We start from the raw sequence: 17,651 nt of genomic DNA on the forward strand, positions 1-17,651 counted from the left end.
TGAAAAGTATAAGCCAGGCTAAAGACTGGCAACTTTGGCATATAATAAAGAAAAATTTAAGACCAGTTATCTCTTATAAATTTGAAAATACCTATGTTAATATAGGGAAAAGGAATCTGTAGCATATATTCTTAAATAGCAATTAATTACCTATTTACAAAATTCATCCTGGAAGTACAGCCTGGCTTTCTATTTAAAAAAAAAAAATTTCAGGTCAAGCAATTACTTTGATTTATCTTTTCTTCAGGAGATACAGTCAAATTGTTACGTCTCTGATTGGCCATATCTTATACTATAGTTACCAACTGAGGGTTCAAAGATCCCCTTGAAATTATGCATTATGTAGAAAACTTAGAATATAGGTAAGCCTATGCATTTTTCTGGGAAGAGAGTCTAGAATCATCATATTCTCTAACCAGACTTAAAATCACTGTCTTATTCTCATAGTTCATTATGATTCCATAGGGTACAGTATAAGTATGGTTTGACAGGTTTCATATTCCCTGAAGGATAAGTATGCTTACGTTCACAGGACCCTATCTGAAAAGAACCTCAAAAGCTAACAAGTTCATTCTCCTTCCTTTAGGCAAAATACCTCTACAATTACCCAAGTCCAGTGAAAACTAAAAGTCTGCTTATTTTTCCCTGTGGGAAAGCAATTCCAACACCTCATTCTGTAACTTATTACATTTTTTAACAACCATTGTAAAATTTATCTTTGGTCTGTACGTGCTCCGGTTGAGGCCCTCAATAGCTTTATGTCTGTTTTTCTTTACTTTATACATAGATATAAATGTGTATTATCTTTACCAGAGAAGATAAATTGAATGTTTGCTGCAGGCTATTTTTCAAGCTAATGACTTCAGTGATAAATATGTATGTATACAACAGAGTTCACATACCTTGGGTAAATGTTTGGCCAACGTACTAGAACCTAAGTGTGATTAAGTTACTAGTAATAAGAGTTCAGAGTTCCAAAGGCTGGTGAAAATATCTCAGAGGACACACTGCAGCAAGAAGGGATGGTATCAATTTACATTCCCACCAACAGTACAAGAGGGTTCCCTTTCCTCTTCATCCTCTCCAGCATTTATTGTTTATAGATTTTCAGATAATGGCCATTCAGACTGGTATGAGGTGATACCTGATTATAGTTTTGACTTGCAGTTCTCTAATAATGAGAGATGTTGAGTATATTTGCATGTGTTTGTTGGCCATCTGGTATATCTTCTTTGAAGAAATGTCTGTTTAGGTCTTTGTCCATTTTTTGATATAGTTGTTTGTTTTTCTGATATTGAGCAGTATGGAGATCTCTCAAAAAGTAGGAATAAAACTACCATATAACCCAGCAATCCCACTACTAGGCATATGCCCTAAGAAAACCATAACTGAAAAAGACACATGTACCCCAATGGTCATTGCAGCACTATTTACAATAGCCAGGACATGGAAGCGACCAGACAGACCTTTGTTGGGATTACTTTTTTTTTTTTACTTTTATATTACTTTTTAGTATACTGTCTAAGGAGCAAGCGTATTTTAATTACATAGCTGCAGTCACCATCTGCAGTGATTTTGGAGCCCAAAAATATAAAGTCTGCCACTGTTTCCATTGTTTTCCCAGCTATTTGCCATGAAATGATGGGACCGGATGCCATGATCTTAGTTTTCTGAATGTTGAGTTTAAAGCCAAATTTTTCACTCTTGTCTTTAACGTTCATGAAGAGGCTCTTTAGTTCTTCTTCGCTTTCTGCCATAAGGGTGGTGTCATCTGCATATCTGAGGCTATTGATATTTCTCCTGGCAATCTTGATTCCAGCTTGTGCTTCATCCAGCCTGGCATTTTGCATGATGTACTCTGCACATCAGTTAAATAAGCAGGGTGACAATATATAGCCTTGAAGTACTCCTTTCCCAATTTGGAACCAGTCTATTGTTCCATGTCCAGTTCTAATTGTTGCTTCTTGACCCTTCAAGTCTGTCCTTCCTTGGTTATTCTCTCTCAGCTTTTGAATAACTTATAGGGTTCTTTGTAAAACTTAACATTTACTCTCAATTACTGTTTAATAAGTCTTTATATTGAAATTCTCCTGTTTAAATCACTATGTGTTTTTTGTCTTTTGGTGGGATCCAGAGAGATACAATCATAAGATCTTTGTGCTCATTGAGAATATTTGTTAACAGTGTATTTTTAATTGCTTTCATTTTTCCTTCTAGTGTAACTGTATTATGGTTAAAATATGTTGTCTATACAATTCCTCCTTATTGATATTCTTCTGATATTTACTGATATTCTTTTAACCTAATGCATGGTAAGGTGTTTCCAGAAATTCGAAAAGGAGGTACAGTCTCAATTTTCAGGGTAGAGAGACAGATATGTTTCTATTAATCTTATTAAAGTTTTCATATCCTCTATGCTGCTGCTGCTTAGTCGCTTCAGTCCTGTCCGACTCTGTGCGACCCCAGAGACGGCAGCCCACCAGGCTCCCCCGTCCCTGGGATTCTCTAGGCAAGAACACTGGAGTGGGTTGCCATTTCCTTCTCCAATGCAGGAAAGTGAAAAGTGAAAGTGAAGACGCTCAGTCGTATCCGACTCTTAGCGACCCCATGGACTGCAGCCACCAGGCTCCTCCGTCCATGGGATTTTCCAGGCAAGAGTGAGGGGTCAATTAACTTTTTCTGTAAAGAGTCAGACAGTAAACATCACAGGCTTATGAGCTACAGAGTCCAGGTTGTAACTCCTCAACTCTACCATTGAGATGCAAAAGCAGCTGCAGACAATGCGTAAATGAACTGTTTGTGTGGCTGTATTCAATAGAACTTGACTTACAAAAAGAGGGTGGAGTTAGCCCACATTGCCTCATCTGTCAACCCCTGATCTACATTATCATTTTTATCTACTTGATTCATCAAGCAATGAGAGAGATAGGTTGCTGCTGCTGCTAAGTCACTTCAGTCGTGTCTGACTCTGCAGGACCCCATAGGCAGCAGCCCACCAGGCTCCCCTGTCCCTGGGATTCTCCAGGCAAGAACACTGGAGTGGGTTGTCATTTCCTCCTCCAATGCATGAAAGTGAAAAGTGAAAGCGAAGTCGCCCACTCGTGTCCGCCTCTTCACGACCCCACGGACTGCAGCCTACCAGGCTCCTCCATCTATGGGATTTTCCAGGCAAGAGTACTGGAGTGGGTTGCCATTGCCTTCTCCAAGAGATAGGTTAGTCTCTCACTACTGTGTTTTAAAAATATTTTTCCCTGTATGTTCTGGTTCTTCTCCCTTTTTAGAGTTCTATGCTCTGTATTTGACACAAAAAGTTCATAATTATATCTTCCTGTGCATTTTATTCTTTACCATTGTAGAGTGCTTCTCTTTGTCTTGATAAAGCTTCCTTTGCTTTGCATTAAACCCTACATCTAATTTAGGAAAACATTTAGAAAGAAAATACATAATAAGACAATAAAATTAAGACTAAAGATAAGCTTAAGAATAAATCTAGTTGGAATAAATTCAACTGTTAAAGCAAATCTCAGAATGTGGCAAACACCAAGATCCATCCATAAGAGACATATGTGAAAAAGAGAATCCTAGAAGTTTACCTGAAATAGATTCTTCATCTGCTTTGAACTATTTTTATTGTTTAAATCTTATATGCTATTGATATAAGTATTATCCTACAGATCACATATTGCATCAGTTATATTTAACGAGGATGTTCTGAATCTTTTATACGTCCATAAAGAGAGCATGATTTGGGTTAGCCTTCCCTCTGTTCACTGGAGCCCCATTTGTATTTCCAAAATATATAAAGAGCTCACACAACTCAATAACAAAAAAACAACCCAAGCAAAAAATGGGCAGAAGACCTAAATACACATTTCTCCAAAGACATACAGATGGCCGACAGGCACAAGAAAAGATGCTCAACATTGCTAATTATCAGGGAAATGCAAGTCAAACAGATAATGAGATTCATTTGCTCCAAACTCCAAGTCTCCATTAGGTTCTCTTCACATACTTTGTAGTCTTGTGCAGTCTCCTGTGTAATTTCACTTATTTCCTTCTATTTCTATGGAGACAGCAGTCTGCCTGTGCTTCTGCATTTTAGGGGAATCCTGCATGCCAAGTAACTCTAATATATCTTTCTGAAAGAGAACTGATCCCCACAATGGATTTCTTCTTCCTTCTTGGAATTCATTGATTTTTTTTTTAACCTCATACCCATGAAGAAGAATTTGAGACTCAGTCTTACTTAGATATCCACTTAAACGGATCATAAGTCACTGAGAGTTAAAGCAGAAATTTAGTATTTCTAGGCTAAACATTGTTCTGACATTTCTTTTGGTTCCAGTTTTGAAAGGAATCAAAATATCAGAGAAACTCAAGACATCATGAGACTAACATCACATCACCCTCAGCAACGGCCCAAGAGACGCACGAGCAGGTGCGTGAGCTCTTACCAGCGGGATGAGCAGGCTGACGAGGTCTATGAGAGGCTTGCCGAGTAGCAGCAGGTCTTCCGCGGCCTGAGTGCTCCCTCCTGAGCCGGATTTCTGTGCCTGAACAGGTAGAGGAGAGGGGAAGGGTCTTGGAGATTAGTCAGCTTGGCTACGGGAGACCAGTGCAACACCTGATGGCGGCCGGGGAGGCCTCTAACCGCAGGCCCCCAGGAGAAGTTTCGCGCGGTCACCACGTGGCAGAGAGAGCACATGCTGCCACCAGCTCAGGCCACAGAGGGGTGTGGGTGATAAACCAACAGCAAGGGCGGCCACTGGCAGGATGATGTTGATGTTGACAGACCCTGGGGGGCAAGCACTTTTTCTTCTGAACCATCCTGAGACATGGTGAGGTTATCCCCATTTTTCAGGGGAGAAAACTGAAGTTCAGAGAGGTTGAGTAGTATGTCTGAAGTCCCACAGATAATGAATGACTTAGCTGGAGTATGAATCCAGGCTAAATGACTCCAGATAACCCAAGCTCGCTTCTTCTGGGCACTTCTATGCACCTTTTATGATGCAAACCAAATCCATTCTACTGTGTTCTCCATCTCTATATGCATACATCTGCTTGAATAACATCTAAAATATTTATCGAATGAATAGGCTTTGGACTGGGGCTTCCCTGGTGACTCAGTAGGAAAGAATCCACCTGCAATGCAGGAGATGTGGCAGGAGCCACTGGTTTGATCCCTGGGCCGGGAAGATCCCCTGCAGAAGGAAATGGCAACCCACTCCAACATTCTGGCCTGGGAAATCCCATAGACAGAGGAACCTGGTGGGCTACAGTCCATGGGATTGCAGAGTTGGACACAACTGAGTGATTAACAACATCAACAAGACTTTGGACTACTGCATGAAGAGGCTCAGATACGGGTCTACAGTGCCTAGGAAGAATGCAATGAAACAAGAATTGAGAAAGGAGTGGCTTTAAGGATGTCTTTTTCCAGGAGCTTTTTATAAACTGTCTCATTCTAGAGGAGATTTCTATGAGAGATGAGTAATTTTAAACTGAGAGAAGTCACTGATTATTGTGTTTGCTATAGTATATACACATTTCATTTGCGTATACGCTCTGTTTTTAATTTCACTCAGAACAAAACTACTAGGTAAGGACCTTTGCCAGAGCCTTTGAGTAGGCTGCCCCACCTCAGGTCCTTACTCTGGACCCTAGGGCCCCTCTCATAAATGTCAAGGCTCCTTCTGCCTCCAGGCCTATGGATGGAATCTGGGTTGCCTGCTTTCCTTGGTTCAAAAGGACATTATGGAAAATCAGACATCTGCCTTTTAACAGCTTGCACTGCTCTACAGCCAAGGGGGATGACAGTAATCAGTAGCTCGGAGTTTCGTCCCACCTCTCCCCTAGCTCTATCTCAACCCCTGGCCTCTACCAGAAAGGTGGGACTTTCTCCCAGAAAACAGATTTGTAGCACTACCCTAGGTCTGAACCTTTGTGAGGCTCGGCTGTTGATCTTGCCTTCTGAAGCATGATGTAAGGCAGAATACTGACCTTTTCACATTAGCACATTAGCCTTTAGAGAAGATGACTGCCTCTTGGAAAAGATAAGGTAGTCCTGCGAGCCAGCACCTAGACAGCGAAGGGCACCGTGCCATTGCTTCCTTTCCAAACACATGTAAGCAAGGAGACACGTCCACAAACACAAGCACACACTGTGGGACTCTTTCCACCCGAATGGCCAGTGGCCCTCCAGACCCTCCACAATCTACAGTCATTTCTTATTGTCACCAAGAAACATCCCAACCCTGCCTGCCAGTATTTGGGTACCAACTCCCTGCAGAGATGCCGAGGGTTCCAGAAAGGGATTGCTACAGCTCTACACAGAGGGAGGTGCACATCAGAAATTCAACTCTCCCCCCAAGGTACAGGTTCACAGCAGAAGCTTTGTGTGCTAAGTGCATCACATGCGGGGAGCTGAGCAACAAACCCGAGGCCCAGCTAGCCTCTCTCAGGGTTTCTCTAGCTCCCCAACAGCACACATTCTCGGTCAGCCTTTCGATTCGCAGATGCCTTCTGTGTGCATGTTACAGAGGGATCTATTTTTAACATTTATTTATATATTTGGCTATGCTGGGTCTTAGTTGTGGCATGTGGGACCTTTAGTTGCAGCATGTGGACGCTTGGTTGCGGCATGTGGGATCTACTTCCCTGACCAGGGATCGAGTCCAGGCCCTTTTCACTGGGAGTGCAATGGCACTTAGCCATTGGACTCCCAGGGAAGTCCCCAGAAGTCTAAGTCACTCAGTCATGTCCGACTCTTTGTGACGCCATGGACTATAGAATTCTCCACAGTCCATGGAATTCTCCAGGCCAGAATACTGCAGTGGTAGCCTTTCCCTTCTCCAGGGGATCTTCCCAACCCAGGGATCGAACCCAGGTCTCCTGCACTGCAGGCGGATTCTTCACCTGCTGAGCCACAAGGGCAGTTCAAGAATACTGGAGTGGGTAGCCTCTCCCCTCTCCAGTGGGCCTTCTCGGCCTAGGAATCAAACCAGGGTCTCCTGCACTGCAGGTGCATTCTTTACCAACTGAGCTATCAGGGATGCCCAGAGGGCTCTTTTAACAGCAAGAAGCACCCCGCCTCTGCTGCGATGTTGCTGCTGTTCTCCCTGTGCAGTGCTCGGCCTTTGCCTGTGGTCCCCTGACCCCTGCCCACAACTCACTGCTCCAGGCACTGCTGGGTGGCAACTGACCCCACTCCTGGCCATCCTGGGTTCTTGGTCCCCCCAGCTGTCACAGCCTGAACAAGAGGAGATGGCAGACTGAGCCAGGTGCTACCAGTAAAATCTACTGGATTTGGTGAAGGATTGGAGGAGGAATATGAAAAAGGGAAATTTTAAGAATAACTCCCAGGTTTCTAGTATGGCAGGATGAGAGTGGTGGGGCTTGCGAGCAGGAGGATGGTGTGGGAGGTGGATCCTGAGCTCTGCTTTGGACATGCTGAATTTGAGGGGACCATGGGACATTCTAGTGGTCCTGTTTAGGAAACTACTGGATATATTAAGAATAGATCTCAGATGAGATCCCTAGGTTGTAGACATGTAAAATGTGGGAATGACAACTTGTGAGCCATAGGTAATATTAAATGGGAATATATTAATAGCATTACCTAAAATGAGATGAAGGGATTCAACTAACTTATTGGCATTAAAAAAGGCCAGGGAGGATATAAACCTATTACATCTAATATTATATGAGTCTAGCACACAGAGGGCAGGTAAGAACCCACTTGCCAATGCAGGGGATGTAAGAGACATGGGTTTGACCCCTGGGTCGGGAAGATCCCCAGGAAGAGAAAATGGCAACCCACTCCAGTGTTCTTGCCTGGAGAATTTCATGGACAGAGGAGCTTGGTGGGCTACAAGTCCATGGTATTGCAAAGAGTCAGACGCAACTGAGCGTTTGAGACACAACAAAGCATTTGTAGAGAACAAGAGACAGTCAGTTCTTCAGGCAGTCGCTGTCTGATGTCCTAAACAGGTTTAATTTAAGCACAACCAGCAGTGGTGTGGCCAGACCAACCCAAGTCAGGCCTCAGTGTGCTTCCCAAACACCATCACTCACATGCTTGCCATGCACAGATGATACAACTCAGTCCCAGGCTGTAGAACCTCACAATTTCATTAAAAGAATGGCAGGCTTTATTATGGTAAACAGTATGGAGGTTCTTCAAAAAACTAGAGTCACCACATAATCCAGCAATCCCACTCCTAGACATATACCCAGACGAAACTACAGACACATGCATCCCTATGTTCACAGCAGCACTGTTTACAACAGCCAAGACATGGAAGCAATCTAAGTGACCACCAACAGATGAATGGTTAAAGAAGATGTGGTACATATACACGATGGGATACTGATTCAGCAATAAAAATTGCCATTTGCAGCAACACGAATAGATCTAGAGATTACCATACTGAGTGAAGTCACCAAAAGAAAGATAAATACAAAATACATGATATTGTTTATATTTGAAATATAAACTACAACACGGGTGAACCTATCTATGAAACAGAAATAGAATCACGGACACAGAACAGACTGGTGGTTGCCATGGGGGAGGATGGGAGTGGTTATGGATGGGGAGTGTGGGATTAGCAGATGCAAACTATTACGTACAGAATGGATAAACAGCAAGGTCCTAGTGTATAGCACAGGGAACTATATTCAGCATCTAGTGATAAACTGTAATGTAAAGGAATATATATAACTGAGTCACTGCTATATAGCAGAAATTAACACAGTATTATAAATTAACTATACTTTAAAAAAAAAACCAATGGTAAGCTTTCCACTGCACTAAAGGCAGAACGTGGAAACTGCTACAGTGGATGTGGAAATACAGCTGAGGTGGGATTGGGGAACGGTGACAGGACTTCATCGTTGGACGGTGGGGTGAGGTCTACAGGGAAGGACATGCACAGCCCGTGCTTCAGGTGCTGGCATCTGCTGCGGAAAGAGTGGTGAGGTGCAGGAGCCCCATGGAAAAGGCCAAGGTGACTGTTTGGTGTAGGTACAGGAAGCACAAATGAATGACAGGCGAGGCTGGAAAATCACCCTGGGGCTGATCATTCAAGGCCTGGAGTGTCTTGCCAAGCAAATGATCTTGTGATGAGATGAAGAGATATCATCAGTTTTCAAAGGGAGGGAGACGCATGCTGAGGACCACGGGCTACAACAGACAAATCTCACTTGCATTCAACCATGAGACAGAAGAGGTCGAAAGAATACGAAGAACTGTACAAAAAAGGTTTTAATGACCCAGATAACCACGATGGGGTGGTCACTCACCTAGAGCCAGACATTCTGGAACGTGAAGTCAAGTGAGCCATAGGAAGCATTACTCTGAACAAAGCTAGTGGACATGATAGAATTCAGCTGAGCTATTTCAAATCCTAAAAGATGATGCTGTGAAAGTGCTATACTCAATATGCCAGAAATTTTGGAAAACTCAGCAGTGGCCACCACAGGACTGGAAAGGGTCAGTTTTCACTCCAATCCCAAAGAAAGGCAACACCAAAGACTGTTCAAACTACTGTATAATTGCACTCATTTCACATGCTAGCAAGGTAATGCTCAAAATTCTTCAACCTAGGCTTCAACAGTATGTGAACCAAGAACTTCCATATGTACAAGTTAGATTTAGAAAAGGCAGAGGAACCAGAGATCAAATTGCCAACATATGCTAGATCATAGGAAAACTCAAAAATATACAATTCCAGAAAAATAAATGATCCAATCAAAAATGGGCCATAGAACTAAACAGACATTTCTTCAAAGAAGAAAAAGCAAGGGATTTTTTAAAAAAAGACATCTACCTCCCGTTCATTGACTATACTAAAGCCTTTGACAGGGTGGATCATAACAATCTGTGGAAAATTTTTAGAGATGGGAATTTACCAGACCACCTTACCTAGCTCCAGGACACAAATGTATGCAGCACAAGAAGTAACAATTAGAACTGGACATGGAACAATGGACTGGTTCAAAATTTGGAAACAAGTACATCAAGGCTATATAATATAGTCACTCTGCGTATTTAACTTTTATGTAGAATACATTATGCAAAATGTCGTGCTGGACGAATCCTAAGCTGGAATCAAGAATGCTGGGAGAAATATTAACAACCTCAGATATGAAGATACCACTCTAAAGGCAGAAAGAAAAGAGGAACTAAAGAGCCTCTTGATGAGGGTGAAAGAGGAGAGTGAAAAGCTGGCTTAAAACTCAACACTAAAAAAGCTAAGATCATGGCATCCAGTCCCATCATTTCTTGACAAATAGATGGGGGTAAGTAGAAGCAGTGACAAATCTTATTTTCTTGAGTTTTCAAAATCACCGCAGACAGTGACTGCAGCCACAGAATTAAAAGATGCTTGGTCCTTGGAAGAAAAGCTATGACAAACCTAGACAGCATATTAAAAAGAAGAGACATCACTTTGCCAACAAAAATTCATATAGTCAAAGCAATGGGTTTTTCCAGTAGTCATGTGCAAATGTGAGAGTTGAACCATAAAGAAGGCAGAGCACTGAAGAATTGAAGCTTTTGAATTGTGGTGCTGGAGAAGACTCTTGAGACGCCCTTGGACAGCAAAGATATCAAACCAGTTAATCCTAAAGGAAATCAACCTTAAATATTCATTGGAAGGACTGATGCTGAAGCTGAAGCTCCAACACTTTGGCCACCTAATGCAAAGAGCTGACTCACTGGAAACGACCCTGATACTGGGAAATATTGAGGACAGGAAGAGAAGGGGGTGACAGAGGATGAGACGGTTGGATGGCATCACTGACTCAATAGACATGAGTTTGAAGGACAGAGAATCCTGGTGTGCTGCCGTTGATGTGGTTGCAAAGAGTTGGACACAACTTCAGTTGGTGACTGAACAACCAGACGGGGCAAGCTCATGGGGAAAACAGCAGGGAGAAAGCCGTGGAGGAGTCGAACCAGCAACTTCAAGAGATACCGAAATAGAGGGACTTCCCTGGTGATCCAGTGGTTAAGACTCCATGCTTCCAATGCAGAGGGCATGGGTTTGATTCCTGGTCTGGAAGCTAAGATCCCACAAGCGGCACAGAATGAACAAAAATAAATAAAAATGACTTTCTTACAGAGAAAGAGATACTAAAATAGGGTAAAGCCCCCATCCCAACAGCCTTCACTCGAGTGTGAGATGAAGGGGGACTCAGGGGCCACATTTCAGTCTTAGGGCAACACTGACACATCTACTAATGGAAACCAGTTTAACCACCCTCCTCTCAAGTAATGCATGAAGTTTCTCCCATCACTCCAGAAATGACAGACAAGAGCCAGATTGGGAAGTCAGGTGACCTGGATTTTGGTACTGAATATTTTCCTTCCTTAACCCCCAAACTTGGTGAGTTCCCTGCACCCCCATTCCCTCTGCAGGACCCTGGACACGGTTCAAGGTGATGATTTGCTCCACTATCTGCATGCTGATGGTCTTACCAAAATGAACCTCCCTGACACTCAACAACCTTCCTCTCTTGATGCCTGTGCCAAGATCACAGGGGCCAAGCCCTGGGCTAGGCTCACAAATGCAAAATAAAACCATACATTAATACCTCATAAGCCTGCTAGGAGTTGGTTTACTCCATAAATACAAACTGAGTGCCTTCCCTAGTGTTAGGACACAGACATGAGAATATTACAGCCCCCATGAACCCTCTGTAAACAGGAAGGGGAGGTGAGTGTCTTCCCTCTTATTGCTATTAATAACATAGCAACCAATCATGGCTTACTTTCCCTGGGCCAAGTATATGTACTTTCAGTTCAGTTCAGTCGCTCAGTCGTGTCCGACTCTTTGTGACGCCGTGGACTGCAGCATACCAGGCTTCCCTATCCATCATCAACTCTCAGAAACTGTTCAAACTCATGTCCATCGAGTTGGTGATGCCATTCAACCATCTCATCCTCTGTTGTCCCCTTCTCCTCCTGTCTTCAGTTTTTCCCAGCATCAGGGTCTTTTCCAATGAATCAGTTCTTCACATCAGGTGGCCAAAGTATTGGAGTTTCAGCTCCAGCATCAGTCCTTCCAATGAATATTCAGGACTGATTTCCTTTAGGATGGACTGGTTGGATCTCCCTGCAGTCCAAGGGACTCTCAAGTGTCTTCTCTGACACCACACTTCAAAAGCATCAATTCTTCAGCGCTCAACTTCTTTATATCCAACTCTCACATCCATACATGACTATTGGAAATACCATAGTTTTGACTAGATGGACCTTTGTCTGCAAAGTAACATCTCTGTTTTTTAATATGCTGTCTAAGTTGGTCATAGCTTTTCTTCCAAGGAGCAAGCGTCTTTTAATTTCATGGCTGCAATCACCATCTGCAGTGAATTTGGAGCCCAAGAAAAAAAAGTCTCTCACTATCACCATTGTTTCCCTGCCTATTTGCCATGAAGTGAGGGGACTAGATACCATGATCTTAGTTTTCTGAATGTTGAGTTTTAAGCCAACTTTTTTACTCTCCTCTTTCACTTTCATCAAGAGGCTCTTTAGTTCTTCACTTTCTGCCTTAAGGGTGGTGTTGTCTGTGTATTTGAGGTTATTGATATTTCTCCTGGCAATAAATATGTCCTTTATATTTACATATATTGTGTTCTCTCATTTAAGTCCCTTGCTGAGTAGTTGGCACCATGTATGCTTTACAGATGAGGAAACTGACACTCAGGTGAAATAATATGCCCAGCATCTCACAGGTGAAAGTGGTGTGGCTGGGATCTGAATCCAAGGTATTCTCACCTGCAAAGCCCATGGGACCCCCCCCCCTCACCCCACCCCGGTGAGCTGGGCACACATATTTGTCTCTGCTTCTGTATCTTTGGTATAGTACTCCTCAAGGCAAGCTGGGGGCAGAGTCTGGGCTCCTAAGAGACATTCTGACACCTCCCTCCCAACTCCTCACCTCCCCGGTACACATGCCTATGTCATATCCTTCTCCTCCCTGAAAAGGAGATAGGTGCCTCAAAATTGGAGAAGGCAATGGCACCCCACTCCAGTACTCTTGCCTGGAAAATCCCATGGATGGACGAGCCTGGTAGGCTGCAGTCCACGGGGTCGCTAAGAGTCGGACATGACTGAGTGACTTCACTTTCACTTTTCACTTTCATGCATTGGAGAAGGAAATGGCAACCCACTCCAGTATTCTTGCCTGGAGAATCCGAGGGACGGGGGAGCCTGGTGGGCTGCCGTCTATGGGGTCACACAGAGTCGGACACGACTGAAGTGACTTAGCAGTAGCATTATCATTTTAAACACTGACAACAGTCAAGTTCTAGTTTTAAGAGGTTAGTGTTAAGAATGCAGAAGAATCCCATGTGTGGAGCATGTTTACAGATGGAAGAGGTGACTTAGGCTTCGAAAGAACCTACAGCTCAGTATTATAGAAGGATGTGTCTGTCTTTGATGCCAATTCCATTTCTTTACCCAATTCTTTCCCTAATTCAATTTCAAGGAGTCTACCACTTTCAGACAGATACCAGGTACCATGGAGATCAAAGTCGGTCGTCAAGGTCAAAAGCAATACATGGCAGCTATTACAGGGAAAGACTTAGAACAATGACAGCAATAAAACATAGACTGGTGCTAAAAAAAAAAAAAAAGAAAAAGAAACAGTGATGTATTGGTATACTAGCAAATTGAAAAAAAATTAGAAAGTAATTTGCATTAAGGAGTTTTAAACACCCTTGAATGTCTACCTGATGACTTGAAATAAATGATTTCTATTGTTCTAGAATTCAAAAAAATTTTTTTAAATGTCTGATCCTTTTTATCCACAATCTCTTACAGATTGATACCATCAGAGTATCCTCTGAGAGACATCTACACCTTGAAGAATTACATAAAGCTACCACTGTGGAAACTGAAACAAGAAATGATGCTCTCTGATGAGACACTTAATAGAAAAAAGAGGGAAAACTAAGAGAAATCCATAATTCAGGATTCCGTGAGTACTTAGCCAAGCTTTACTGTTCATTTAGAGCAATTACAGATGAGCAAATAAAAACAAGTAGGTAGCTCAAAGGCCAATTTCATCTACTGGCTTTACAAGTTTGGGTTAAAACTTACTATCATCTTTGCTGAGGGGCTCTTGGAATAATTTATTAAGCCACATGAAACAAGTTAAATACTTCACCAGCTTCACTGCAGACACAACACGCCATTTACCATAATGATGAATAAGAGAGACTAAACCAGGGTTGAGGGACTCATTCTTGGCTCTTGCTACTATGACTCTTGGCAAGGTATCAGAACGGTCTGCTTCCAACCTTAGCTTCTGCATCTATCCAGGCTGGTATGCTACCGTGACACACAGCACTTGCGACTTAACTGGGACTCCAAATACAACAATGAATTCCTATTGGCCGTGTCCTAACATGTGGCCTAAGTATCAGCTGACTCAGCTGGTTAGAGAAAGCATGAAAGGAGACAGGCATGTGGTGAGAGCTAACACTTGGCCAAGAAAGTACCTGATGAACTCATACGCCCTTCCTGTCTCAGACCACAATGCCAGGTTACAGTCTGGGGCAACCTGACTTTTCCATGGCCACTAAATACACATCTCTAGTCCTCAAAAGCATCTTGCAATTTCACATTATTGATCATAAGAGAAAGTAAGTGCGAGGTACATGCATGCACATGTGTGTGTGTATGCACATATATTCATATTACACGTATGTGCATGTGTGTGCATGCCTGATAACTCAATCCACTACTCCTCACTAGCTAACTCGTACTGCTGGAGGTGGTGGGAGCACCATCTCCGGACAGCGAAGACTGCATAGTGCATGGCCAACCCCACAGTGAGAACAACCTCTTGAGTTGCTGGCAGTTCCCTAGTAAGTGCTCACTAAGTCTTGTCTTTGGCCCCTCCTGCTTCTTTTCATATTCAAACTAGCTGTCTGACATTGATCACCCAAAGATGACTGTCAAATCATATGTCTTTTTCAAACCGAAAGACGCATTAGAGGACGATGAGAGAAAAGAGAATGATGAGCATGTGGGACGTGGGGCGGGGCTGTTGGAAAGGCGGGGGAAGGGGTCCTCTACCTGCAGAGCCAGCCGCACGACCCCGGAGGTGTAGGTCAGCATGCCGTGCAGAATGTCCAGCAGGGAGAAGAGCAAGGCGGCTGCAGTGTCGTTGTTGCTTTCGTTGTCCGCATCCAAACACAGTGTGGCAGTCTCAGTGAACAGGCTGCAGACGTGACGGACCAGTCCTGAGAGTAAAACAGGAGAAGGGCAAAACTGTCATCATAGAACATAAGAATAACGTGCCACGTGAAGCCAACAGAACAGGCACATGTATTCCATAAACTCTGGACAGTCCCTCAACTATATCTGTTGTAGACACACCTGGGAAAGGTTTTGAAAATGCAGGTCCTCAGCCCCCACTCCCAGAGAGACTGCCTAGGAGCCTGAGGCCTAGGAATATACTTGCTAAAAAGCACCCCAGGTGATTCTGATGGGAGGGTCCCCCGAATTACACTTTGAAAAACACTATCCTACAGGGACAGAAGAGTCGCTGACACTGGAAGAAAACGTGTTGGGTGTGAACATCCTGTCCCCAGGTTCTGTTTAAAGGCACAGTTCTTCATGGGATGGCTCGGTGACACAGGGGAAGCTGAGGATCTATCAGGATTGACAAATAACTGGGTCACCTCAAGAAGATAAAGCAATGAAGTGCTTTTTTCCACATGCATTCTAAAAATTATGAAATGTAACATAATGATTTCAAGCCATGTGAAATTGAGAAATTGCCAGGTTCTATCATTTTGTCTCTGCAAACTTCGTATTTACCGTGTGGTTCGTCTTCATCAACTTTTAGTTTGATGTACTTGTTACAACAAATACATTTAAGCTGGTGTTCTGTATTATTTTTGTTATGTAAAATTACACTTTGAATTCCCCAGATGATTCAGATGCAAAAGTGATGAAAAGACAACATGAAATGTCATAAATCGAAATGGTGAGGGGGTCCTTCCGTCTGAAGAGATCGTCATCGTCTGAACGTTCTAGAAAAAGTGAATCTTCAAATATAACTATTCTATACAAGCAAACTGGGAAGAAAACAGGGTAAGGAAATGTGACATGTGTTGTAAGCTGGACCTGCAATCCATTTATTTATTGGACGTGCAATCATTTATTGGACCTGCAATCCATTTGTCCCTACTTCTCAGATGATCAACTGGACGGAAGCTCTGCCAAGCATAGCCATCCAAGCTCTGCTATCTTTCCCAAACACTGCACACTGTCATTTCCAGTAAGCCAAGCTGGTTTTCCTAGACAAGTGCAAAGTAATTAGACTACAAAGCAATTAATTCTGTCACTAAAGGCAGAGAGAAACCGAAATTACAGGGCATCAATCAAGGTTGTACTCCTTGTGGTGAAAACTGGCACAGTCACAAAGTTGAAAATAAATGTATTTGAAGGGAAAGGAATCTGCTAATGAATTAATAGCAAAATTTCTCTACTGAAAGACAAGGTTTGATAGTACAAGTCATCAAAGACACATGGTAAAGAAGAGCAATCGTTAAGACATGTGCATCACACTGGCAGGCATTCTCCAGTGAGTTACAAGGCATTGCTCAAGGGCAGGCTATGAATCAGCTCTTGGCGTTTGTGAGCTGCAGGGAGAGTAGAAGGGCTTTAAAAAGAGGTTGCTGGGATGGGGTGGGGAGAAAGACTGGGGGAAGGGATAGTTTGGGAGTTTGGGATGGATACGTACATGCTCCTATATTTAAAATGGATAACCAAGGAGGACCTACAGTGTAGCACAGGGAGCTCTGCTCAATGTAATGTGGCAGCCCGGATGGGAGCGGGGTTTTGGGGGAGAATGGATACATGTATATGTATGCCTGAGTCCCTTCATTGTTCACCAGAAACTATCACACCATTGTTAATCGGGACTACTCAAATACAAAATACAAAGGTTTTTTAAGAGAGTTCAGTTCAGTATTCAGTAAACACACGCTGCAGGAGAAGATGTCTTCCTTTGTGGAGTTCCCAATCTCTGTGACACAGCATGCTGATGGTCAGAGGAGCAGGGAACCCGGCGATGTGAACAGCAGAGAAGGACACAGACCGTCAGAAGGAGGCACTGACTGCCGGATACCCATCAGCGTGCTGCCTGACTCAGATGAAACAGATGATGAACAACTGTGCTCTCCCTGAGTTTCATTCCATCTTCAAGGAAGGAGTGCAAACAATGAATGCAATCAAATCCCTACTGGGCTGCACTCTCCAGCTTATTGTGTGAAGGAAAAAAGACAACGAACACCAAGCTCTGACTACAAACACAGAAGTCACCTCCTGTCATGGAAGGTGCTCATATGAGATTAGAAATGAAGTATGACCTAAATATTTCTTCACAACCGTGATAATGCCAGCAAAGCCCATTGATATGATGTAAGAGGCCTATCTCAGTCAGTGCTCTTCACAGAACTTTCACTGAAGATGAAAACTCACATTTTTCTTGTTTGAACTATGAAAACAAAGAAAGCCATGAGAAATTTTAGAAAAATGAATTCTTATTACGCTCTTCAATAATTATCAACAGTTTGCCATTGTCTTAAGTCTCCTTCAACCTCTAACAGTCCTTTCCCTACCTTCAATT

The 17,651-nt window shown here is 43.0% G+C and overlaps 1 protein-coding gene across 46 annotated transcripts in view; it reads right to left on the bottom strand.

Annotated features, from left to right (window-relative positions):
• Positions 1–17,651, bottom strand: part of ULK4 (unc-51 like kinase 4) — a 507,208-nt gene that overhangs the window by 148,546 nt on the left and 341,011 nt on the right. For all 46 annotated transcript variants that reach the window (XR_015150977.1, XM_086366093.1, XM_086366087.1 and 43 more), the window contains 2 exons: positions 15,089–15,255; positions 4,455–4,553 (listed from right to left, as the gene is read on the bottom strand). Coding sequence is in view for 45 of the 46 variants with exons in the window: in XM_086366093.1 (XP_086222219.1) it covers positions 4,455–4,553; positions 15,089–15,255 (266 nt within the window). In the remaining variant the exon portion in view is untranslated. The remainder of the gene's footprint in view (positions 1–4,454; positions 4,554–15,088; positions 15,256–17,651) is intronic.

The sequence above is a fragment of the Bos grunniens genome, chromosome 22 (assembly GCF_055505025.1).
Source record: "Bos grunniens cultivar Pamir isolate PY7600 chromosome 22, Bosgru_T2T1.0, whole genome shotgun sequence".
NCBI classification, from domain to species: domain Eukaryota; kingdom Metazoa; phylum Chordata; class Mammalia; order Artiodactyla; family Bovidae; genus Bos; species Bos grunniens.